The sequence below is a fragment of the Acomys russatus genome, chromosome 10 (assembly GCF_903995435.1).
Source record: "Acomys russatus chromosome 10, mAcoRus1.1, whole genome shotgun sequence".
NCBI lineage: Eukaryota > Metazoa > Chordata > Mammalia > Rodentia > Muridae > Acomys > Acomys russatus.
In genome coordinates, this window is record NC_067146.1 from 24,425,173 (window position 1) to 24,452,855 (window position 27,683).

A 27,683-nucleotide genomic window follows, 5' to 3' on the forward strand; every position below is an offset into this window, starting at 1 on the left:
TTGTCCTTTTCCCTTTTCCTTTCTGTATGCACTGGGCTCTGCTTCTCTTCCCACTCCTCCTCTCCCTTCTGCCCCATCGGCCCCTTCCCCTTTCCATTTTCATGTGTTTTTGTTTTGTTTTGGGACCCAGAGCGTGTAACCAGGGCCGCCATCTGTGTGAGCGTGGGTGCCCAGAATTGTAATGATATATTTTGTAAAGGAATTTCAAAAGACAGTTGCTTAGTTGGCGCACAAGAATAGACATTTTTCACGATGCTTTTTTAACCTGTTGATTCATGATAATGCATATCACTTTGTTCTCATTATTTATTAGAACATAGAAAAAAATAAAAAATTTTATGCTCAGAATAGAAATGCTGGAAAATATGAAACAAGAGAAAAAAAAATTGCCCAAAATTTTTACCTGTTATTACACTACAGTACTTTAACAGTACTTCTAATTTCTGCTTCCTTATGGACACTTTTTAGATTCTCTTAATAAAACCTTTTATTGTACATAAGTACTCAATATATAATATATTATATAAGACCACATATTGTTGAATATTCTTTACTTCCTTGTGAAGTTTAAGACTTCTTTTTTTTAGATATTCATATAGTATCAATTTTTCTATATTTATTTCTAACTGTTATAGATGTTCACTTTTCAAGCCTGGCTAATACTACTATTCTTTTTTCTTTCTTCTTCTTCTTATTTTTATTTTTATTTTTATTTTTCAAGACAGAGTTTCTTTCTGTGGCCTTGGCTGTCCAGGACTCACTTTGTAGACCAGGCTGGCCTCGAACTCACAGTGATCCAACATTATATTTTTTTAAAATCAAATTTTAACTCATTTCTTAAAAAGAGTCAGGTCATTCAATTCCTGTCACCTTAGGTCAGACCATCAGTATGTTCTTGAGGAATTTGGATTATAGCATGCTTAATGCTCTGATTCCTTTGCTGTAAGAACTGGTTTAGTACATGATGTTCCATGTTTCATTGATTTGTTTTTGAATTTGTAGGTCCAGTCACACTTAGAAACCTCTGCAAGGCCTCATCTACCAAAGATACCAAGACAGCAAGTAACACCTTTCATGACCCTTGACCATCAGGTATTCAACCAGACTCTCAAGAAAGCACAACCTCCAGTGCCAAGCTGTATGCCTCTGGCAGAGCATGGACCTATGAGCCCAGACAGTGATGCTGGCTGTACAGGGAATCCACTCACAACTCTGCTGGCTCTTGGGAAAGAAGATGGCGGTGCAGAATGGCATGTATGTTCAATGGATGGTTATAAAGTCTATCATTAGTGCTAGGAATTGAACTTAACACTTTTGTAGTAAATATTTCTGATGGAAGTGTGACAAAAGAAATATATTTTTAACTAATTGGTCTATAATTATTAATTGTACACATATTAATCATGTATAATAAATTATAACTGCTCATTTTAATACTACATTAGCTAGTTCATTTTAATATTCAATTAGTTATCAATGAGCCACTAATAATCCTATGTTTTAGAAGGTTTAATTCTAGTTGTAAAGGTTTAGATTTTCTGATTAACTTTAGTTGAATTCATCAATATTTTAAATAGCCATAGATGGAAACTGGCAGAAGTTAAAGAATACAAATCTTGTGCTCTAAAAAATGCTAACTACAATGGAATGATCCTTTTTAATTTTAATTTTATTTTTTAATCAATTTTTATTAAATTTTTTCAATACATTTGTATTATTATACATCTATACAATAAACTACCTACAGCAAGAAGAACTACAAAAGTCAGGAATTATATATGTATTATGTTCATGTTTTGGCTATTTGCACTGCAGTTTAATACATTTGAAACTGGTTATTTCTTACTACGCTATGGAAAGCTCATAGTTCTACCATTTATGTCAACTCAGCACCCACACCTTCAGTTTATATATATTATGGTTCCATTAAAGACAGTACAATGGAAAGAAGAGAACTAGATCTTCAGTAATTCCTAGCTTCTTTTCTGTTGCTGTGATGATATTCTCTGGCCAAAGGAAACCTAGGGCATAAATGGTTTGTTTTAGCTCACAGGTCAAGGTTACAATTCACTACTGTGAGGAAGGTCAGATGGTTGAACTGTGAACTAGCTAGTCATGTCATATCCATAGGCAAGAGGAGAGAGAGAAAAGGCATCATGCCAGTGATCAGCTCACAATCTTCCTTCTTGTACAGCCCAGGGTCCAGCCTATGAAATGGGACCCACATATAGGATGGGTCTTACTACCCAACTAATGCACTGAAAACAAACCCCTTTAGAAGCATGTCCATAGCCCAGTCTGGTCTAGGCAGTCCTTCACTGAGATGTGATTCTTGTGTCAAGTTGACAATCAAAACTATTACAAGTGTATAGGAAAAAAATAGGAACAGAAAGAGCAAAGAAGAAACACAGTCTTTTAAAAATTAGTATAAGAAAAAAAAAAACCCAAACTTTCCTCATTTTCTCATTATTTCTTAAGCCATCTCTGTAAAGAAAGGGAAGCTTTTGGTGGGAAAGAAATGAAAAGACAAATAAAGGTTAGATTGAGGATAGGATTATAGATCCAGTTGAGGAGTCCAAACCTGCCTCTGCCACTCACTAACTAGGTAATCTGGGACAAGATGGGTGAGTTCTTTTCCTTTCAATTTTCTCCCGTGCGTGATGAGAAGAAGTATTGAATTCATCTTCCAGCTGCTGTGAAGCTCAGATGATTGGGGTATGCCAAACACTGGAGACAGTGCCGAGCACATCTTCCACACTATGCAAGTGTGTGGAACTGTTGCTGTTTAAGGCGTTTGTGTGTGTTGCTGTTAATAGTATCACTAGTTAGAGAGATGAAGAGAATGAATGCTGTGTTTTCATATATTCTACATTCATGTGGATTCTTCAGCTAAAATTTCACCACTGAACTTTGGACATCTACATCTCTCTCTCTCCTTTAAAAGAAAAAAGATGATATAGAAGTCCTCTGTCAGCATGTTAAGCCTGTGGACTTTGGTTTGAAGCACTTCATGAGATGCAGTCTGTTGATAGAGATGCTGATTTCAAATACTGTGCCCCAGGGGCCCTTGCATTGTAGTCAGCAGGGAGCCCAGGGAGAGAAAAGCCTATCAGAGCCTCATATCCAGTTCTAAGATAATGTGGGTTTGATAAGCACAACTAAGTGTTTTAAAACTTAAATACACAAAGTAAACTTTTAGTTTTCATTCAAGTTCTTTGTGATTTCAGTCCATCACTTTAATCCTTAGTTACAGTATTCTGAGTGCATTGTATTCTGTTAAGTGAACATTGTTGGGGATACAATTGGTGTGGAATTAGGCTTTAAAGAGGAAAATGTGACTCTCCTCCACTAATTCAAAGAACAGAAAGTATTTCCAGACCCTAAAAGGTTAAAAGAACTAATCTAATTGTCACTTTAGCTTATAAAACAAAGCAATGTCATTTGACTAAAAAATGCTGCGTCCTTCTGCACTTTAGAAATAGAAGGCAATAAATGATTATTGCAAAATGCTTAGTACAAGCGAAAGATCATATAATATTGTGAAAGATTGTAGGGCCCACTGTTCCTTCTTAGTGTGTTTCTGTATATATGTGTGTGATTATGCATATATATGTACGTATGTATGTTTATATGTACGTATGTATGTATGACATCTATCATCTATCTATCTATCTATCTATCTATCTATCTATCTATCTATCATCTATTTATATCTATCTAATGCTTATATTCAAGCATAAAATTCTGCATCTAATCTGCTGTAGATTATCCAGGAGTGATTTAATTTAGACATTTCCTAGTTGAAGCCTTGCTTATAATCAAGTCCCTTTATGAGGTCCTGCCTCAGTTTGGACTCTTTCACTATGATTAGTAGATTGAGATGCATAAAATTTAGTCCCTTGTTGAAGACAGAAAAATTACTATGATAAAATATGAATCATTTCAGAGCCAATATTCAGAGGTGAAAAAAAGGAGAGAGGCGTCATCACCTTAATGTAGAAAGAATTCTGTGTCAAAGTCAGTATTAATTCCTGGAATCATATTCCAAGAAGGGATGTTATCTTATCTTCTATTTGATTACTTTACTCACTGTCCAATTATTAGTCTCGGAAATGTTATCTGTAAAGTTTGTACATACTCTTTCCATATTATCTTGAGGAGGTGGCTGTTTAGTTTGTGAGTTAAGATCCTTTAGAAGTCACAAGAAGAGGGAATGGAGAAGGTTTTACTGAAGTTGCTACATCTTGTAGACTGAAGTCAGTCATTGATCAGTGAGTCATTTAGTTAGGCAGTGTTCAAATAAATGTGTGAAAGTCAGGGCCTAAAGACAGTCTGTGAAAGCATCCATTTCTTCTTCACTGTTTCTAAATATACTTTCCATCAAAAACTAGCTCTTCCTCCTTTTCTCTAGCATGCTAGACTTCAGACATCACGGTTGATTGAGAATCATACACAGCTGGTCAGATGAGATTTAATTTTGGATAGATGGCCACTTCTTTGTATAATAAGGCTGGTTTTCTCTCTCTCTTTCTTTCTCTTCCTTCCTTCCTTCCTTTCTTTTTTATTTTCTAGTTTCTTTTTTGGTTATAAAACACAGGGTTTCTCTTTGTAGCCTTGGCTGTCCTCACTTTGTAGACCAGGCCTCTAACTCGCAGAGAGCCACTTGCCTCTGCCTCCCACGTGCTGGGATTAAAGTCATGCGCTACCACAACCCAGCATAAAGTTTCTAATTAATTTAATTTAACTGAATTTTCAGGGAAGGAGTTTGGGGATTTGCATTTTAGCCTAACAATGACTACATAGTGACTAGACCATGAAATGGCATTGACCTGCCCCTTTCTCTGTGTTCTGTATAGGTGGTCTCCTCTACAAGGAATTGGTTCCTATGCAACATCTGTATAAACTAGAACAAGGACCCAGAGCACAAGGAGTGACAATGCTCAGCCCAGTCATTCTTGTTTCATCAACCTTGACCTTTCAGGTTCTCCACTTCCTAAGCTTCCATCTTTTTCTTCTTTCCATTTTAACCATCCCTCAGAAGGTCACATATGAGCTCTTACTTTTGTCAATTTCTCCATAATTCTAGTATTCTTTCACACATTTATTATCACATCCTATTTTTTGAATTGTATTTTCTCTAGCTTTCTTAGTTTACTCTTGTTAAAGCTCACTGAGATGTCACACCAATTGGATCAATGTGACTATTTTCAATGGCTATTATTTTACATGCACAATATTTAAGAATTCTTCATTAATCTGTCTAGTGTCCAAAATATAACCCATTTTTCTATACACGCACCGTTGACTTCTTGTTTTCCTATTATGGCTAAATTTCAGTGCTGGATAAACTCATTTATTTTGCCACATCTTTACTGAGCAGATAAAGGAGAAACACTCACCACAACGTGCATATCAGCAAATTTCACAAAGTGCTTACAAGTGTGAGACAAACCTACAGCTATTCCTCTGTAAGATTACCAGTAATAGAGACTATGTAATATCATCACCTTTCCTTACACTTTCAACTTACCCCATATCCACTATCAATTTTTCAGAAACTTCCTATAATGCTTTGGAGGAAAATTATGTGCAGTTAGATTAGAATTTGCTCAATAGATTTAGCAGTTCTCTTCAACCTCCACATTTGTGTCACTTTTCTGTCACCCTATTAAAGTAGAAAAGTTTCTAGGTCACTGGTAAATTCCCAAGAAGTTTTCCTTCTGAGCATCTCCTCCTGGACCATCAGTCTATGCTGCACTACAGGATGGTTCATATCAGTGCTGTTCTAGTCTTCCATAATCTCCTCAAATCACATGAACTCAAATAGATCTCTTTGACTACATTTGCTTTCTGACCATCATGTTATTTCATCACACACACACACACACACACACACACACACACACACACACACACCCCTCAAAACAAAACTCACTGGCTCCATTTTCTTCCTTCCAACATATCTGATGAAGCTTTTCTCTTCATGATTTTAAAAAGATTTTTAACATCAATCAATTTAAAATATTGTCTTAAAGATTATAATATAATGACATAATTTTCCCATTTCCTTTTCTCCCTCTAAAACCTCAAAATTCAAAAACTAATATATCAATTTAATATTTGGTGTCAATGTCTCTATTCTTATTTGACCTGGCTTACAAGTCCCATTTGGCATGGTTAACCACGCCCCACGGCAATTTCTGATACACATCTTAGAATGCCAGATTTTTTTCATCCATTTTGCTGACTCTTTCTCTTCTTCCATAGGGCAAAGTGCTGTGTCTCTAGGCCCAGTCTTTAGTCAGCTCTTCTCATGCATCTGTACACACTTTATTGATGATGTCATGGCATTTTCACCTTAGTTCTTTCTTTTCCATGTTCGACTTATATACCCTACTGCTTGTTTTTCTAGTGTCTTACAACAGATGTCTCAAGCTTACATTAGCTAAATGTACTTTATACTACCAAATCAATTTTAGTTGATCAGAAATAATAATAATAACAACAACAGAACGTCCAAGAATCATGTTGTTCTGTCTCTGCTTTACTCTCTCCTACCTCTATAGCCTGTCCCAATTACATTCAAGATCTCTATAATCTTCATGACTCTCAACACTTCATCTTCTCAAACAACATTCTGTTCAGTAGTTCATCATTAGCAGCTAGCACAGTGCCTCGCACAACATGGGTGTTGGCAGATAAATACGGAATAAGGTGCTATAAATTCTGGTACAGTACTATAATTAGTTGTTCCCGTTATAATTCCTATTTATGAGAACTTTTAATGCATAGAGGGTAGGAGTATTGAGGGGGTAACAATAAAATATAGCCACTTTGCGTGACTACATGTTGTGGTAATGATTTTGTAGTAGAATTTTCGTGGAAAACTGTGTATGATTTTCAGAAAACACTTCTGCGATAGAGACTGGATGTATTTTTGTAATTTTATATGCATTTTGTACAGCAGAAAGATGATGAGGGATGTTCAGTAATGTGGTCCAAACTCATTCTTTAAATGAATAGAAGAGTCAGAGCTTGGTTCCTTCCCTGTAGGAAACTATGCAATAGTCGCCTCATGCATTAGCCAATGAAAGAAGGTAGCTGGATCACAAAACTGATGGGCCTGGGGCCGGTCTGTCTCCTGGCTACGCTGAAGCTGGGTAACTAGTTAACTTCTCAGTTTAGATATCATCCTGGCATTTCTACCTACTGGGTCTAGTTCATTCTTCTCTCTTAGAGATATCTTCGTAGATAGTAATTCATTTATGTTAACACTCTCAGGTATTTTTCAGGCAGGCATTTGTCAATTCTGGTGGCATTTGGCAATCTAAGTAAACGGCTATAGTTCAAGACCATTCCAGAGACAAGGGCTGAGTAAATATTAACGAGCCCCCATGCTTGCTTGGAACTTGAAAGGACTGCATGACATCAGTGAACAAGCTTTTGTCAGTCACAGTCTAGGCCAGATTAGTCTTAAAGTCCAAGGAAGAAGCAAAGTTCACCTTAGTGCAGAAGTTTCTGTATGCCTCTCCTGGCAATTGTTTGCAAGCTTAAGAAAAAGAAAATGATGAAGGAGAAAGAGAAAACCATTGCTATTGTGAAGGTTTTAGACCCATCCAAGTTGAAACTGGTAAGAACACTGTGAAATTCTTTCACTGTTTGACGATGAAACTCGATCAAATACCAAATTTAGAATGTATAGAGATATAGTCACTAAATGAAGGTCTGTAGACAACAACGTTAAAATGTTTTGACTGTTTTTTTTTTTTTTTTTTTTTTGAAGAGCTTAAAATGTATTAACTGTGTGTTTTGAAGAGCTTCTTTACTTACAAACAGCTTTTTGAGTGTTGTGGGCTATGCTAAGAAATTATAAGTTTATTTAGTAAAAAAAAAAAAAAAACAAAACCCAAAATCTGCTAAAATTAATGTTTTATTGTGACCTTTATATAAAAATGTGGAGATTCAGTGAAGTGTTTATTTTGTGTGCATACTAACAACTGTGTTATTAATTTAGTGCTAAAACAATAAATGAAATATAGTCTATGTCATGTGAAACTGTGTGACTATCCGGTTTTGTATTTTTCCTATTTGTGTTAAAGCTAGCTTGCCAAGGGAACTCCGGCTCCAGCCCCGCTCGTTATTTTTATTCACTTATAATGGAACAAAAATAATAGTCACAAAATAACACAGCAGGATTTCGTGGCTCAGTGTTTGTCGTCTAAGCCTCGGAATGATGTTTTAACAAATAGAATACGGTTCTAGGCAATTGGTGGTGTTTGTCCTAACACTCGAAAAATAGGGCTCGCTGCATCTAAATGAATCAACACTCACAAGGAAGTAAAATAATCTTTCGAAAGCCAGTGTTTCATGTGCGCATACGTTCGGCAGCCCGCGCTGCCCTGCAGCGCGCCTCTTTATAACAGGAGTTTATCTTCTTTCATGTCCTGTTTCTCTATCAAATAGTCTCCTGCGCAGTTCTACCCCTTTAGGTTCACAGTGAATATCTTCATAGAAAAGCAAAAGGCAAGGATCTAAACAAACACATCTGTCAGTCGGTGTCCTTTGAAAACTCACACTAAGTATGTGATATCGCACACGTGTGCATACACACACACACACACACACACACACACACACATACACACACACACACACACAGCCCAATTAGGGCTTCTTTTACCTTTTGTTACTTCACTAAAAATTTACTTGAAAATATAACTTGTAACCTTTCATAAGTTTTGTTCACTTTTGTCTATTTAAAATGAAATTACCTAGCAGATACACACTCATTTTCAGAAAAATGTCAGTTTTGGGGACTAGATTTACTTTTAGGAAGTGTATAGTGTGGAGTCTTCTGTCACTCAGTGAATTTGAATGTAAAGCAATAAGGACAAGCTCCATTTGATGTTTTATTTACGTTGATTAGTCCTTTAGTACTTTGGTGAGCCTGTGGATGGGGTTTGGCCCCTAGGTTAAACCCTGGAGAGGAAGTGTTTGGTTGATGAGGCAGAGTTCAGAAGAGATCAGAGGGAAAGAAAAAAGACAGACAAATATGCATGAAAGACAAGAATGCGTCTGCAGCTGGGTAGATGGTAGAGGCAGCAGCCTTGAGTCATACACGCACGAATCGAGGCTACTATTTCAACGCCTTTTTTTGAGGTGTGTGTCCTACTGGCTTGGAGCTCACAGTATAGGCAAGACTAGGTGCCTGTTAGTCCCAGGCATCCATTTCCTCCTCCCTAGTGCTGGTATTACTAGCAAACACCACCACTCTTGGCTTCCCCCCACCCCAACATAGGTTTTGGAGATCAAACTTGTGTCTTTGCGCTTACAAGACGCTGAGCTTTCTCCTTTGCAACCTCTATTACTTTTATATGTGTATTGTTTTTATACCATTACTCCATTTTTGAACTGTAATTGCTTTATTTTGGAATGATAATTATACATGATAAAGTTGTTATAAGGATGACTTAAGATTTTTTAGTTATTATGTTATACTTGACATGTAATAAATTATTGACTATTGTATAACATATGTTTTTATGTTCTGTTTTAGTGTCCTCTGAAACATTCCCCACCTATGAATACACAGATTCATTGTAATCAGCCCTCACCCACAGTGGCATGGGAAAACTCTAGAATGTGTATACTTGATAATGACAAGGCTTTACATATTTAAGGCCAATGGAAAATAACTGAATTGGTTAGAAACAAGCTATATAATGACATTTTAAATTCTTGACACAAGAGTTTGGGATTCATATATGAGTTAAATTTCAGGGACTTTAGGCCCCAGAATCTCGAGGTCAGATAGATCTTAAGGCGTTGTAAACATTGTTGGTTTGACAAGGAAGGGGGAGTTTATTAGGAGGGCTTGAGATGCGCTAGAGAGGAATGCTTACTTTAGGTGTAGAGACCCCAAGAGTTTGGTGAATGAGAGCAAAGATGAAGTTCCAAAGTGAACGTCATTATTTTAAAACGTCATGTCAAGGGTCAGATTGCCTCTAGTTCACGAAGAGTAAGAATAATATAAGAGCCAAAACACTAAGAATGTAACATTTATATAATTCCTGACTGTGTGATGGTTCTTCTTGCTACAGGTAGTTTACTGCATATACGCACAGTAATTTAAATGTATATGTAAAAAATAAAAACTGTTTAATTAAGAAAAAGAAATAGAAAACCATAAACATGAAAGAGGTTTGTCACATTTAACTGATTATTCTGTCTATCTTCCAACAGAAAAATCATGAGGCATGTAAAAAAAAAATGAGAAAATATGGCTCAGAAAGCAGTTAATATAAACTGCGTTATAGATGTTTGATGTACTAAGAAGGTATTTTAAACCAGCTATTATAATTATATTCAAAGAAAATACATCGCAAGAATTAGAGAAAATGATGATAATGCCCTTAAATAAAGAATGACAAGAAAGCGATCTATCTGAACTAAAAACAAAACAAAACAAAACAAAAAAAACAGAACAAAACAAAACAAAAAAAAACAAAAAAAAAAAAAAAAAAAAAAAAAAGAAAGAAAGAAAAGAAAAAGAATAAATTTAAAGTGGAATTTATGCCATAATTCTGAGGTTCCCTGGTGGTGGGTATATGCACAATTTATAGGTGTGTAGATGCTTCTACAACAAATTTGGTTGTAGATTTTGCTTTCTTATCTGGACAGAACCAATGATAAACAAAGACAAAGCTATTTATCGCTGGTGTCACTGAAAGTTACAGTTTGGCAGACCGGTTTTCCGCTGATTCCACCGTTATCAAGAGCTTTGCATTTTCTCTCCAGAGTCTTATTGTTGTCTGACTTGTGTTTAGTTCTTTAACCCACTGTGAGTTAATTTTTAAGTGTGTGGAAGATAAGACCCAGAATTACCCCTTTTCCTGTAGATAGCCATTGAAACAAATGTCATTCATTGAAAGACTGCCATCTGCCACTGGGTGGTTTTGGCAGCCTTGTTAAAATTGCTGGACTATATTAGAAAGTGTCTCTCTGGCTTTATTACTATGCCCTACAGGCCTTTATAATCGTCTTGGTGTCCTAATGGTACCCTTCTGTGGGACCATAGCATGGTCATCAGCGTGGGTATCCAGAAATATTACATCTCCACTTTGTTCTTTTCCAAGACTGTGTTTAGTTTATTAGTGTTCCTAGATAATCCATGTGAATTTTAACATATGATTTCCAATTTCTTCAAAAACACACTTGGCTTTTGGCTTTTGACGGTGGTAACATTGGCTATATGGTTGTTTTTGTAGTGCATCTTGACAATATTATCTCTTACTAGAAATATGGTTATTACCTATTTTTATGTCTTATTTAATTTTATCTGTATTTTTAGTTGTCAGCGTGTACATCTTTTGTTTTTGGGAGTTAAGTTTAGTCCCAAGTCTTTCCTTTTGAAGTTATTTTAAATGGAAGCGTTTAATTTCTCTTTCAGATTGCTCATCACTTATGTATATAAATACAACTGGTTTTCATATGGTGGTTTTATGTTATACAATCGGGCTAGCCAGCTTCATTGTTACTTCAAATAGGAGGGAGGGCTTTGGTTTTTGTTTGTTTTGTTTTGTTTGTTTGTTTTGTATGTTTTGTTTTTATGGACTATCAGGATTTTCCAAATATAAGATTATGAATCATACCATCTGTGAGCAGAGACCACTTTATTTTGAATATTTCTTGATAATTTGTGAGATTTTTTTTTCTTCTCTTGGCTAATTTTTCTGGGTAGACTATCTGTTGAATGAAAGGTGAACCCAGACATCCTTATCTTGGTACAGATGCTAAAGAAAAGCTTATTATCTTTTGTTTAATTAAAAATTCTTTCATTGGAGACTGAGCTTCTTGTCTCACATTTTATCCCAGCACTTGGGAGTTAACAGGTGTTAATGAGGTGGATCTCTGTAGATCAGAACTAGCCTGGTCTAGATAGAGACAGCCAGAGCTACCTAGACTCCGCCCCATGGGATGCATTTTCCCCAATTCTTCCCAGTTCCTCCCTAGCCCCCTTCCTACTCGACTTCCTGTTTCCTCTATCTCAAAAATGGAAACCCTTCAAAAAGGAGAGAGAATTGAAAGACACAGATTAAAACAAAAAAGAAAAAGAAAATCAATAAGGCAAAAATTAAATATCTCCAAAAAACAAACAAAAATGAATAAACAAAAATACCCAAACAACTCCACCACCACCAATAAAAAACAAAAACAACAGTAACAACAGCTAAAAACCAAAACCAACTTAACAAAAAGCCATGGAATTGGTTCTGTGTTGGCCAACTACTCCTGGACCTGGGGCCTGTGGGAGTCTGGTTGATATACCCAGTGACACCCCATCAGAGAAATTTGATTTTCCCTTTCCCAAGTATCAATTCCAAAGAGATTCTTGGTTAGGGATGGGGATTTTTGCCCACTTTCCCTACTCAGTGTAGGGATTTCGTGTGGTCTGACCCTCTGAAGGTCGTGGGTACATCATCACAGTCTCTGGATTCATAGGTGTCAGTCCCTCCATGTCTATAAGGTGCTACTTCCTTGGAGTCATCTACCACTTCTGGCTCTTAAATCTTCCTGTTTCATCTTCTTCATAGATACTTGAACCTTGAAGGTAGGAGTTTGGTAATGACATCCCCTTTAGGACTGAGAGCTCCAAAATTCTCTCACTCTCTGCACATTGTCCGATGTGGATCTCATTTTTAAAAGCATATCCTGCAAGAGGAGGCTTCTCTGATGAGGGCTGACTGAGTCGCACCATGCCGATTAGAGTCATTTCATGGCTGTGCTACTTTACTCAACAATAGTAGTAGGTTTTCCTCTCGGTCCATGACTACTTTACCAGTGTCATGTATGGGTTCCAGCTTATAGCATGGGCCTTAAATTAAAGCAAAGAGTGGCTGATTAGTCGCATATTATTTATGCCACCATTTAAACCTACTCTCTAATTATATACTCTGTTTATTTGACTGTTTATCTTCTTTATTTTTTTGATCAGTCTTATAGGAATAGGTTAGTATTGCTAATTTATTTCCCTTCAAATGGCTTATGCTTTGTGAATTTAATTTTTCTTTTTTCTTTTTTATTATAATTTAGTCACATTACATCCAAATTGTAATCACCTCACTCTTCTCTTTCTGTTTTTACCCTCCCTCCCACTTCTGCCCTGCTCCCATCCCCTAGACCTCTGACCATGGGCTCTTCCTCCCCCACGGTCTGACCAAGCCTATCAAGTCTCTTCTGGATAGCTTGCATCCCCTTCTCCTGTGTTCCCACAGGGCCTTTCTGCCAAGAGGCAGTGATCAAATAGTGGACACCAGAGCTCGTGTCAGTGGCAGTCCCCAGCTCTCCCCTCCTTCCCCATGTGGAGAATGAGCAGTCCATCAGGTACATCTTAACAGGGGGTTTAGGTTCTCTGCTTGCAATGTCCTTGTTGCATCAATTTGTGCAGACCATCTGGGTCCAGATCTGCCAGCCTTGATAGTCTCCTTGTGGAGTTCCTGACAACCTACCCCGCACCTCCATCCTTCCATCCCCCAACTCTTCCATACAACTTACAGTGCTCTACCCCGAGTCTATCTGGGAGTCCCTGTCCCTATACCCCATTGGGTGAAGTCTCTCCGAGGACATCTATGTTGGGCTAGTATCCACTTATAAGTGAGTACATGCCACACATGTCTTTCTGGGTCTGGGTTACCTCACTCAGGATGAGATTTTCTTTTTGCAACCATTTGTCTGCAAATTTCAAGATTTCCTTGTTTTTGATAGCTGAATAGTATTCCATTGTGTAAATGTACCACAGTTTCTTTATCCATTTTTTCAGTTGAGGGACATCTAGGTTGCTTCCAGATTCTGGCTATTAGGATAAGGCTGCTATGAACATAGCTGAGCAAATGTTCTTGCATGGTGGAGCATCTTTCAGGTATATGCCCAGGAGTGGTATAGCTGAGTCTTAAGGTTGCACTATTTCCAATTTCCTGAGAAAGAGCCAGATTGATTTCCAAAGTGGTTGTACAAGTTTTCACTCCCACCAGCAATGGAGGCCTGTTCCCCTTTATCCACAGCCTCTCCAGCATGTGCTGTCACTTGTGTTTTTGATCTTAGCCATTCGGATATGTGTAAGATGATTTTGATTTGCATTTCCCTGATGACTAAGGGCACTGAGCATTTCTTCAAGTGTTTCTCAGCCATTTGATATCCCCCTGTTGAGAATTCTCTGTTTAGCTCTGTACCCCAATTTTTAAATTGGGTTCATTGGTTTGGTGATGTTTAATTTCTTGAGTTTTTTGTATATTTTGGGTATTAGCCCTTTTTCAGATGTATGGCTGGTGAAGAGCTTTTCCCAGTCTGTAGGCTGTCTTTTTGTTCTGTTGAGCGTCCTTTGCCTTACAGAAGCTTTTCAGTTTCATGAGGTCCCACTTATTAATTGTTGACTTAGAACCTAAGCTGTTGGTGTTTTATTCAGGAAGTTGTCTCCTGTGCCAATGAACTCAAGTTCTTCCCCACTTTTTCATCTAGCAGATTCAGGGTGTCTGCTTTTATGTTGAGGTCTTTAATCCGCTTTGACGTTAGTTTTGTTCAGGGTGATAAGTATGAATCGATTTGCATTTTTCTACATGTAGACCTCCAACTAGACCAGCACCATTTGTTGAAGATGCTATCTTTTTTCCACTGTATGGCTTTGGCTTCTTTGTTGAAAATCAAATGTCCATACATATACATCTTGGATTCGATTCCATTGCTCAAGAAGCAAGTACCATGCTGCTTTAATTACTGTTGCTCTGTAGTACAGCTTGAGATCAGGGATGGAGATTCCTTTGGAAGATCTGTTGTTGTACAGGATTGTTTTAGCTATTCTGGGTTTTTTGTTTTTCCATTTAAAGTTGAGAATTGATTTTGCAAGGTCTGTAAAGAATTGTGTATTTTGATAAGAATTGCATTGAGTCTGCGGATTGCTTTTGGTAAGATGGCCATTTTTATTATGTTGATTCTACAGATCCATGAGCATGGGAGACCTTCCCGTCTTCTAATATCTTCTTCTATTTCTTTCTTCAGAGACTTGAAGTTTTTTTCACACGTCTTTCACTTGCTTGGTTAGAGCTACACCAAGACACTTTATATTATTTGTGCCCATTGTGAAGGATGTGGTTTCCAAATTTTTTCTTAGCTCATTTGTTATTTGTTTACAGGAGGGCTACTGACTTTTTTGAGTTGATTTTGTATACAGCCATTTTGCTGAAAGTGTATACTAGTTGTAGGGTAGAATTTTTGGGGTGTAATTTACTTTTTAATGCTTTGTTTTTGTTTTATTTGATTATTTTTCTCCTGGCCTCTTGAAAACAATAATTTATCTAGTTTCAGCCTTCATCTATTTTTCTTGGCTTATTATTTAAACCCGAGTTTTTTTTTTAAAGTTGTTTCTCAAAATGCTACAAATTACTTTATGTGTGTTTTTGTTATTTTTCATTTGTTAAATTTCAGCATGATTTAATCATTACTCTTGAGTTGCCCAACACATTAAATTAAAAAAAAAAAATCAAGTGCTGTACGAATTTTCTGTTGAGGTTTTTCTTTTGTCTGAGTATATAGTCAATGTTTGAATGTTTTAATGATATTTGAGAGACTCATGTGTTCTCTATTTTTGCAAGAACTGTAAATATGTATGAATGAACACTACTACTTTTGTTCAAATCTTTCATAACATTCCTCATTGTTTTGTCTGCTTGACTTTTCAAAAATGAAACATTCAAAAGTGAATGTGTAGAAATCTTCCACTCTGATGGTAGACTACTCATTTCTGTAGACTTCATAATTCTTCATATCTTTGGGGTGGATTTCATTGGGTATATAGATGCTTATAATTAGCCTTCTTTTAAAATTCGCTTTTTTATAGGTAACTCACAAGAGACAGCTAGTAAAAGGTACACAAATGTTGAATGAAAAAAAATTGATGTCAGATATGCCAGCAGATTAGAAGCTTAAGGGAGGTAACAGAGCTATATGATATCAGAGAAAGGTGGCTTTCAAATTGGAAATACCATCAATGATTATGATAGTTAACATTGATGGCCACCTTCGCAGGACCTTCAATCACACAGGAGGTGATCCTCTGGACATTTCTGTGTGGAGGATCTTTGGAGAGTGTGTTAGCTGGGGTGGGAAAACCTTTGTGAATGTGGGTGGCACCAGCTATCTAGTTTACAGGTTTGCTAATCAGTTTGCATTTCAGATGAGGTGAGTGACTGACATTGAATAGTATTATCATTCACGTAAATGATGGCTATCCTTTGTTGCCAACTCGAATACATCCATGATTAGCTAAAACCAGTAGCTAGGTGCACCTGTGAAGGACTTTTTTTCTTAATTAAATCATGTGAAGTGGGAAGACCCACTGTTAATCTGGATCTTTTGAGGTAGGAAGGTACACCTTTAATTCTGGTGGAAGCCCATGTAGAAAAACATGGGGGAAAGAAGCTCTGGTTTTTTGTGTGCTTGCCCTCACTCTCACTACCAAGTCCACTCCTTCACTGGATTGGAGCCTACTTCTTTGGAATTCTGAACCACCTCAGACATCCAACCTCATGGACTGAACAACTACTGGATTCATGGACCTTCTGTTGTAGCACAGTCATGGTTGGATCAGCTAGCATACTGGCAGCTCATCCATGGGTCTCAGATTCAATACCCATCACCCATGCGGTGTTCCCAGCTGTCTGAAATCCCAGTCCCAGGAAATCTGATAACACCCTTCTGGCATTTGCACCCACCAGGAGCACACATGGTGCCAGATATACACTCAGGCAAAACATCCATGCTTCTTGATTTGATTGATCTTAGTCCACATCTATCTGTATGAGCATAAGTATTTGGAAGGTAATGAAACTGTGAAAATTCTGCAAAATAACAAGAACGGGTGCTATCCAAAGCCCAGTGATTCCCCTGGTTTTTGATCAGGATTACAGTACCAGTCATAAAATTCTCTCCTGCAGGTTCATTGTTACATTTACGTATTTTCTATAATACTTTATTATAAACATGTCCACTAATTTATTTTAGGCTGATTTAATTAATAAACTTGGTTTCATTTCTGTTTCTTTTCTTTTTATATCATTTCTAATTTTTTTTTTTTTCTTTTTTAAAATAGTCACATTCCTTAGATGTTTTATTCCCACTTGACTGCTTCCAGGAAAGATGGGCTGCTTAAGATGCCCAGATCCAGGTTATATCTGCTCCTGAGACCTCAGGACTGGAGCGGTGAATAAAATCTAGATACCACAAGATCACTGTCAATCACTGCTCTTCACGGAGTGGCTTCTTGCAGATGTTATTCTCGCTCTACCAGAGAGAGGCCTCCTCTTGTACAGATGTATTCTTGACCCTTTTAAGTGAATTTTAAGATAAATTATTTACTTTTATTTGATTTGGTTAACAGTATGATCATCCTCTGTCATGTCAATTGTATTAACTTACTGAGAAATAAATCTGTTGTTTCTTAACAAGAAAAAACACATCTTCATCAAGCATCTATCCATTTGGTTACTGATCTACAAAGATGTAGGCCTAGGCTTTGTTACTGAATTAATTCATAACTTTGACAAAGGAAGATATGAATTTGCTTCGTAAGCTCCTTCAGATGGCTATGTATGCATTCAATGTCCACAAACGTTGCAGGCTCATAACTTTTCATGGAGAGAAGCCTCTTTAGATGACATGAAGTGTTTTACACGCCTTCAAACTCAACCATCTAATGATATTCAAAAAGTGATTAACCATTTACATAAAATAGAACAGTACCTACAGCATAAAATCAAATAGGAGATTAATCATTGTACTTTAGGGCATAACTTAGACTGTAACTGAGGTCAAGAGATGATGTAATCTAGCTACTGTTAAGCAGGATTAGATTCATTGTCAGAATCCTGCCCGTTTCTAAGGAATAATGCACAGAGTACTGTCTGAGCAGGTACTGTAGACCCTGTGGTTAGGAGCCACTCACTCCATTGTTACAGTACATGGGCTAGGGCTCCTTTTCTTCTTTAACATTTCTGCAATTTGCCAGCCTACATTGAAAGCTATCTGAATTCCAGCTCTTCAGAGGAAAAGTGCCCTTTACCTAGTTCCTTCCCCTTCACTCCCTCTCTTTTTGTTCAGCATGTCCATTGTATTTCTCAAAGGCACAGTGGAAATGCACAACTCAGGTGGGGATGCCTCTCAGCTCATAACCAACAAGCTATTAAAAAACAACCATGGAAAACGTGTGTGTTTAAAGGCCTGTTTAAATGGCGCACCTCTCAGGGAAATGGTCTGTTGCGGAGTGCTCCCTGTTGTATTTGTCACTGTTGCGGAGTGCTCCCTGTTGTATTTGTCACTGTTGCGGAGTGCTCCCTGTTGTATTTGTCACTGTTGCGGAGTGCTCCCTGTTGTATTTGTCACTGTTGACTCACATGCATCATCTTTTCAACAGAAGCAACCTGTTTGTTTTTAAAACGAGTAAGTTGAAATGGACTAGGTATTTAAGTATTTCTCATCTAAAATCTGTAAAATAAAAACACACTTTAATATATTGAGTTTGTAGGGCCAAGGGCTCATGATAAAGTATGCTCATAGCACATGTCAGGCCCTGGGTTGATCTTTAGTGCTACAGAAATCAATGTAAAGGAATGGTAGTAAAATATAGGCTGTATAAATTAAGTGTGAGACTTTCTAATAGAGTTAATGATAAAGATATCAGCATACTAAAATACATGCCAAAGTGCCAAAAGCAGGCTAGAGTGTACTTCCTTACATGAACATACATTTATGTACTAGATGATTTAAATGTCATTTCATAGTTGATTTTTCTTAGAAATATACATTTATCTCATACACTATAGTAATTTATTTTCCTGATAATTAATTTTAGTCTTAATAAGTACTTTGTCTATATTGATTATCACACTAATTCTAAATCTTGAAATATTCTCTTGGGTTGAATTGGAATTTTGCAATAAATATGAATGTAATATATATACATACACACACACACACACACACACACACACACACACACACACATATGTATCTGTCTCACACACACACATTTCACCCAGACCTTAAGAAAAAGAAAAAATTTGTTTTTTATTCAGCTTTGTGTTAACTGTCCAGAAATAGAAGACACATGAATAAAAAGTTTTATAATTTTAAAACTTATGTTGAAAATGCAACTTTTAAAAAAGAAATGGGTATTTACTTGAAATAAGAATGCTTTTTAAATTAAATCTTCCTGGATGATCAATAAACATTGTTTGAGAAATGAATCAGTGCAATTTGAACTGTATATAAAGCACCTTAGGCTTCTAAAAGATTTTTCTGAAGAAGCATTATCAAGAATTGGAGTGTCTAATACTGGACAGAGCCTGTGTTCACTAGAGACAAAGTAGTCTTAGTGCACTCTTGGTTACCAGCTGGGGTATTTATCATAATCTAGAACACTGGTATACAATGGGAAAAAGGAGCCCTTCCCAGAACCTTGGTTTCCCACTCACTAACAACATAAAATTCTTCTTGCTGGCTACATTCTGATAGTACTGACGGCATTCTGAAGCTCCAAGTGTTTGACCACTGTACTTGTGGTCTGCCAAGAGCTTCTAGATTTGTTAAGATGTATATTTATATTTCTAGAAAGATAGTTTAACAGTACTAATTTACAACCATGTTATAATCTGGGTCAAACCTCCATAGATATATGAATATTCATCAGAATTTGCCTTCATGCATGAACAGATATCTCTTTTTGTTGAGATGCAAAAACTATTTTCAGCATATATTATCACCAAGCATTTTATAATGTAGTTAAAAACAGTCAATATACAAAATTTGTTTAAAATTTACATGTTATCTATTGTCATGATCATTAGCCTAATGACAAATTTAAAGTGAGGGACATAAGGTACACTACTAAGTAAGGTACACTACTAAGTATGTATGTGTGTGCAACAATGATGGTAATTAGTTGGTCTTTTCTCTCTCTTTTTTTTAAGTTATCTGGTAGCATTTTGGATGTGTACAGTGGTGAGCAAGACATTTCTCCAGTTAATGCTGGCCTTACGAGTGCTTCTTGCCCAAATATTCTACCCATGAAAAAGGAAATTGCAGGTAATGTTGATTTTTTTTTAAAAAAAGATTTTACCTTTTAATAATTTTGTCAGTTTCATAAGATATGAATGACATCCTCTCATGATGGATAAGTTGTGAAGTACAGTTATAATAACTAAAAGGGAGAAGTGTTGAGAGTAAGCCGATCATTTCTTAATATCACTAGACATTAGATCATTATCATTTACATTTTAACTGAATGGACTCAGTATTTTAGTAGCTGCTCATATGCTTCTCTTAAACATTTACAATATGATTACATCTTCTTGGGCCAGGGATCCAGGAGACCTTAAGGCAATTGTTATGGCTAAGAGTCTCTTATGAGGCTGCGCTCTGGAAATCATCCACGTACAGACTGTGACCTGGGGCTGGGGCTGAACAACACACTTCAGAGCTGGTACATACACAGGTTGTGAAAACGCTGTATGTTGACAAGTAGTTTTGCTTTTTACCTGCATGGACCTCTCCAGAAGGTTCTAAAGATGACACAATATGAGTAGCTTTTATGAGCAGACTTGGACAGTTCCTTGACCGTCTGTTGGTATCAGAACCCCAACTAATGCTGAAAGAGTGAACAGGTTATGTAGAATAGGAAATACGGATCACTGTGGACTCTCTTGAAGGTTGGCCACCACCCAGCCTGGAGATAACTGCCGTTTTCTGAGTGGTAGAATGGATTTGACAGGAACTACATGACTAGCTCCAGTTCCTTTGATGTAGCAATCATAGTGATTTTTGAAGAGTTTGAGTTAAGTTTTGGATCTCAAAATTATGGGAATAATAGTAGAAGCTGGGGAAGAGCTTAGCATTTTCTGTGCAATGCGCCTGTACGTATAATCTTCCTATTTATTTATTATCAGGTAGCTATTGTACTATATTCATTTTACAAGTGAGGAGACTGAGGCACCAAGTTTGGTAGTTGATCACATGACTGTTTAATGGAAAGCTAGAAAGCAGATCAGGCTTCTGCTACTCCAGGCCCTAAAGACATTGCCATTTCCTTTTCTTAAAATTCCTTCTTCTTCGCACCAGACAAGTTATTACACCATTCTGGAACAAGCGATATTCTACTTCTACCTACTGACCTACTTCTGACCATTGCACAGAAAGGCTTCAAGGTAGAGCTAAGCCCGCTTTTAATTATTTCTCTTTTGTTCAGAAACTGACAGTAGAGCTTTGGCGAAAGAGAGACAGAAAAAGGACAATCACAACCTCAGTGAGTATGTTTTCCCTTTTCCTCTAACAACACTAACACAAGAGGAAATATGTGGGGAATGGCGTACAGAGTCTTTTGCTGTCGTTCCATTACCACTCGAAATTGGATTAGTGAAATTAACTGTTCATGCTTAGCAACTCGACCCAGTTTTGGAAATGCAAACCTTGAGATCATTTGAAAGAGTTTTGCATTTTTATAAAATGAGGTAACCTGACCTCTCTTTGGAGCCTGCACTCGTGAGGAGGGAGTGCGTGGCTAGGGTGCGGTGAGTGCATTTGTCTCCCTTGAGCAGTGTTGTGATTCACCAGCTCACAGATTTAACGAAACGAACCAGCTGTGAAGCATGACTCAATAGTGCCAGCAAAAAGAGCACATTCTCACTGTTCAGTATCACCTCTTCCTCCCTTTCCAATGACTTGCTATCGGAGTGGCATCGCTTATGCTGTAATGCTGATTTCTGTGTGCTTTTGTTAGGTCATTTTGACTCTGATAACCATATATGTGAAGTGGAGAAATGCCATTCTCCATGCTTTACCCTCTGTACACTGTCCTCAATGTCCTTGAAAGGTCTAATAGACTGCTAGATTGTGTATGTGTGAGTATCAACCAAACAGGATAATCATGAAAATAAATATACGTGTGTGTGAGTGTGTGTGTGTGTGTGTGTGTGTGTGTGTGTGTGTGTGTGTGTGTATGTATCACATTTTGAGGAAATCCAAAGAATAAAAGTGTTTGGTGGCAAAACATTTTATCAATTTATAATAAAGTATATATTCACAATTTTACCATTAATATTAATTTTATCTGATTTTTTAAAAAGCTTTCTTTTGACTAACTGGGAATTTTTTTTACTATTTAAAAAAGATTATTAAATTTACAGATGATCAACAGTGAACTGTGTTTTAATGAGAATAATCAATAACTTTCTTTCTTAATAGTTGAAAGAAGAAGAAGGTATAATATTAATTACCGAATCAAGGAGCTTGGCACTCTTATTCCAAAGTCTAATGATCCGTGAGTTCAAAATCATTTGTACAATAACGTCGTAGTTCTCTGCCCTACAAATGGGTGGGTGGGAAAAGGGAGGACACATCCAATGACCAGGAAACGAAGCATCTTACAGCAAAGATAAGTCTACTTCTGGTCTCCCTTTGGAGTATCTATTTCAGTGTGGTAAGTTATTAGGCATCAAGGCATTTCAGAGACTCATCTTTCTGATCATAGCAATAAGTATATGAATTCCTCTCAGATCCTAGTGGCTCTCAGCATACGAACAATATTGGAAATTTAGTGATAGTATCAAAGGCTGCTCATGATACTGACTGGGCTACTCAATTTGTGATAATAGTATTTCTTCCACCTTAAGATTTATATGAATATTAACATTGAAATGCCACAATTTTAAATATGTTCAAATCAGGAGATACACATGTAAAAAAATGGAATTGCAAAATACTGTTGATTGATGCCAAGAAGGTTTTGGTGGCAAACACAAAGACAAATGTGTTGGAGATTGAAAATATCAAGAAATAATTTATTAAAATTTCAAGTTAGAAAGTGGAGTTTTCATACAAAAAGCAAAGCCATGATCTGCAGGTTGAATTATGATGTAAAATTAATCTCTTCAAATATCAGCAATTACCCACAATACAGAAAAGTGAGGGTTTTGACAAAGAGATACTTTTAAGAGTTAAAAAACCTTATTTCCTTAAACCTAGTAAGTAGCAGCAATTTAAAAATTCATTTTAGAAAAAAATGTAAACTTTTTCTTATGAGCACACTGGACAGCCCAGGCATCAAGGTGAACATGGCAGAAGGCACCAACCCAACATAGAGCTCAGACTATCTAAGAACTCAGGCCAAATTTGGGCTATATATGTTCAAATCTGCTAAATTCACTATGTTTAGGGCTTGTTTTGTTATTCAAAGCGAACAACTAAATCTACAGAGATGAATCAATAGTTAAAAATCCTTGCTGCTTTTCCTGGGTTACATAAAGAACCTTGTCTGAAGAGGACAAGAGGAGATATATAATTTGAGAGAAATATAAATCAGACGTGTCTTTTTTTTTTTTTTTTTTTTTTGGTTGTTGTTGTTATAAAATGCTAACTCTTTGAAGTGGCTGTCGTATCCAAGGTGACAGCTGATATATATTTCTGCAGCTTTACCTGAAGAGACTCCTACCCCAGTTTATCCCTTAGTGTTTATTGTTTTGACTTTATTTTCAACCTTTTAGTTCTTCTAAAAGTATTAAATTCTTTAAAGATAATTGCTATATGGACAATGCCCTTAGCTTCTTGCTTTTCCTCCTTCGTGGCCCCCACCGCCCCCCACAAATAAAGACCCAGAGGGTTCCTGGTACTGCTTTAGAGTTCCGATTCAGGAACTCCGATTCAGTGCTTCTCAGTTACAGTTCATAATTACTCCACCATAAGAGAAAGCCCTGTGAATAGGATTGATCCTAACAGCCATGTTGGCCCTAGAAAAGTGACACATAAATTGAGCAAGCACTGAGTTGGCTTGGTGCATTTCTGCAGATGAGTGGCCACTCAAAAGCCTTTCAATACGTCTGCTGATGGGTGAAAATGTGTCTTCCATTAAGTAGTTGCTGCTAATGATTAACTTTATTATAATTTGTAAAGATTTATACAAACCAGAAACATTTCAAAATAGCTTTTTGACAATGTAAAGCAAAAATGGCTGTAGGAAAATGTTAAATTTTCCTAGGTGTTTATTTTTTGCTGTATGTAAATGATCTTTTGGAGTGAGGGAGATGGCTCAGTGGGTCGTACTTGCTGCTCAAGCAGGAAGACCTGAGTCCAGCCCCCAGCCCCACATAAACATCCAGCTTGTATGTGCTTGCCTATCATCCCACTGCTAGAAGCTGGGGACAGGAGGACCCTGGAGCTTGCTTGGCCAGCCTGTTTAGTGGATGAAGTGAGCTTCAGGTGCAGTCGCCAACATTTTCTACCCGCTACAGTTAATGCTTCGTAATTAGTTCTTTCTTCATCCTAATGCATATTAATTGTCCTCATGCAGCATTGCATCCATGATGTTTTCAGGTATTAAAGTCCTTATTAGCCTCTTGTACACAGCTGTAGTCATTACTCCTCCTATGTTAAAAGCATTTTAGTATTATTCTTCTATGCTAAAACTTAAAATAGTTATCAGAAACATTTAATTCTATTAAGTTATCGTAAATGTTTAAAAATAGTAAACCATTTAAAAATAGGTTTTTGAATTCAACTTTAAAAATTGGGTTTTGAATTCAACTTCAAAAATAGCAATGCTATAGTTTGTGCAGAAAAAAATTGATTAAAAGATTCCAGGAAGCTTGCTTTCTTGCATAAAAAAATGTTACCCAACTCTGCTGTTGGGCAACCACTCAGGATCACCATTCAAGGAAGAATGTATTTTTTCTTTCTTAGAAACAAAAGCAACCATATTAGGAAATAGGTTAAAAGATTGGTACATTTGAAATGATCTTTAAAAATTTAGGCTTAAGTCATCAGTAATGTACATTTCCTAGTTCATTAATGCAGAAATACTGCACATAGATTTTAATCTTAGAGTTAATAATAAAAGCAATTTTCACTAAAAATATAAAAACTGTAATGGTAGAATCATGATATTGCATTTAGCTCTCCCACAAAAAGTCACTTTATTACTTTCTTTTGACACTTATTTTCATTCTGGGATTAATTTTACTATATAAGGGCTTCTTAACTATTCTATTAAAATTTCTATTCAGAAGCAATAATATCTAAGAGTGAATAATAGTCATGTAAATCATTATTTCATATTAATGTAGAAGATTTTGTAAGTTCTTATGAATTCTGCTGACATGCACAATTGTGAAAAGGTTATCTCTCCCTTCTACAGTGATATGCGCTGGAACAAAGGGACCATTCTAAAAGCATCCGTGGAGTACATCAAGTGGCTACAAAAAGAACAACAGAGAGCTCGGGAGCTAGAACACAGGCAGAAGAAATTAGAGCACGCTAACCGGCAGCTTATGCTTCGCATTCAGGTAGTGATGGGGTGGCTGCCTTGAGCTGCCAGCGCACATATGACGATCCTTTCACTGCTCTTATTTATTGGTTTCATTTAAAGATTCTTCTTATTAACAACGACATTTTCATTGGAAAAAGAACTTTACTGCCTCTTAGAAGCTTTCGGATTGAGCTGTTTCAATTAGATTTTGATTAGAGGTCTAAGACCAAAACGACTTAAATGGACACAGATCGAATGAGAACCAATTACCAATTGCAGAAAATAATGTTTATTTAGCCCACCTATGGCATTATCTCAACACGCGCTGCCCCCTGAAAAACCCAAACCAAACAACAAAGTGCAGCATAGGCTTTAAGATGATTTTGGACAATAAATTTCTTCCACCTCGTTCATTTCTTTAGTAACATTGCTATGGATTTCTTTGCCTCAAGGCATATTTTGGAAGTTTATGTTGTTGTTTCTCATTTGTTTACGTGTCACAAAACTTTAAAATATGGGCTTTATAATCTCTTTTTAATGCAAGCATGCATATGGTCAAGTAATGCACATACCCTATTTCAATGGGACACTCTTGAATCACGGCAGGTGATTAACCAGAAAGAGTAAATGGAAGACTTGCCACAATTTACATGTGACACTATTTGGTCCAAGGCACTTTATGTGCCATGAAGTTTACAGACACTGAAGGACTTTAAAAATTTTAAGTAATGTTTAGGTGTTGTAAACACACCAACTTTATTTGTAAAAGAATAAATAAATAAATAAAAATTGTTGTAGTTTGCTCTCCTCTTCATTTTGAACACTAGTTAATATTTTGTTTTACTTCCAACATGCTTAATAATTACATCAAACTTTCCAATGAATTCTTTAATACTTCTTATTGGAAATTGCAGGAACTGGAAATACAAGCGCGTGCTCATGGCCTGCCCATGCTGGCTTCACTTGGCACGGCTGACTTCGATACCCACATCTCCAGACAGCAGACCCATCCTGAGAAGAACCCAGGGGGCTATTGCCAACAACTGACTCCATCGCAAGGGACAAGCCCGGAGTTCTGTGAACAAGCTGTGGCCTTCTCTGACCCTTTGTCTCACTTCACAGATTTATCATTTAGTGCCGCTTTGAAAGAGGAGCAGCGATTGGACAGCATGCTGCTGAGCGATACAATATGCCCCTTTGGAAGAGACCCACTACTCTCTGCCACATCCCCTGCTATTTCCAAAGAGAGCAGTAGGAGCAGCCTTAGCTCAGAGGATGGCGAAGAATTATAAGCCATAAACAGGCTCAAGTTATCAACCAGGAAGCAACTTCACGCTGGTGCTATGCAACCATGATCTGTGTCTCATACATTGTTTTCACGTAATTCTTTGAAAGGAAATACATTGACTGTGAAAAAAAAAAATGATTAGAAGCAATGGAAGAATTCATGGGAAGCAGAAACACGATTGTTAAAGAATTACTGAAGATCACAGAATTGTTTCCAGATTTTCTTACATTTACTATTCCTGCAAGGAGTTGCAACTTAGTAACAGCTCTAATGTGATACCTTCAGACCAGTAACATAAGATATTATTGGAACTACAGTCCTTAAAAAGACTGCAACATCCCACTCTCCTCTTACTGACTTCCACATTCTCTGTCACCTTCTACAACACTATTTTTTTTAAAAGAATTAAAAGTAGCAAAATTTGGTGATAATTTCTTTTCCTTCGTCTGGCGGACATATTATGTATTGTTGAACCCTTGTCAGAAAAAAAAAAAGTATAAAACATATATTTTTGTCACTTAAACTTGAAACTCAGTCTGGAATAAACATGAGAACTTTTCAAAATTGAACAAAGAACATTTCTAAAAATGTTGTTTTCCAAAATTAGGTCCTGACTCCTTTAATCAGTTCAATGAGACTGGTTCTAAACATCTTCCTGTAGATTTATGTGTCTACGTTCTCTTCAGAAAAAGAAACACACTGAGGACTCTCCTTCAAGACATGGTCCCGACATTTAGCTATTTTACACAAATACCCTTCACACACAATGTAGGTAGGATGGATTGTTTTATTTTGGTTCATTTCTCTGATTATCTGATCAACATCATCAACTATATTCCAATTATTTTTTCTTCTTTGAAAGATGTTGTAGAATTGATTTTAGTAACTAAGATATAAAATGTCCCCCTTCTAGGAAAATTCATCTGGTATTTAACACTTGTATTCATGTCCATTGTTAGATTAGATTTCTTCTTGATGTAGGTTATCTAAAAAATTGACAATACATTGACTATTAGACTGCCAACTGATAATCTATAAGCTGGAACTACGTTTTAT

General features: G+C 36.7%; 1 protein-coding gene across 2 annotated transcripts; it reads left to right on the plus strand.

Annotated features, from left to right (window-relative positions):
- The first annotated feature begins 983 nt into the window (after window positions 1–983).
- On the plus strand, window positions 984–26,745 carry Tfec (transcription factor EC). Of its 2 annotated transcripts, none has more exons than XM_051151903.1 (6): window positions 984–1,254; window positions 20,016–20,130; window positions 21,290–21,346; window positions 22,285–22,360; window positions 25,229–25,376; window positions 26,254–26,745. In XM_051151903.1, exons 1-6 carry the CDS (start codon window positions 1,075–1,077, stop codon window positions 26,629–26,631), a joined length of 954 nt encoding a protein of 317 aa, XP_051007860.1. In that variant the 5' UTR covers window positions 984–1,074; the 3' UTR covers window positions 26,632–26,745. The 2 variants fall into 2 exon arrangements, with proteins under 2 accessions (XP_051007860.1, XP_051007859.1); XM_051151902.1 differs by lacking the exon at window positions 984–1,254 and adding an exon at window positions 7,224–7,630.
- The last annotated feature ends 938 nt before the right edge of the window (window positions 26,746–27,683 follow it).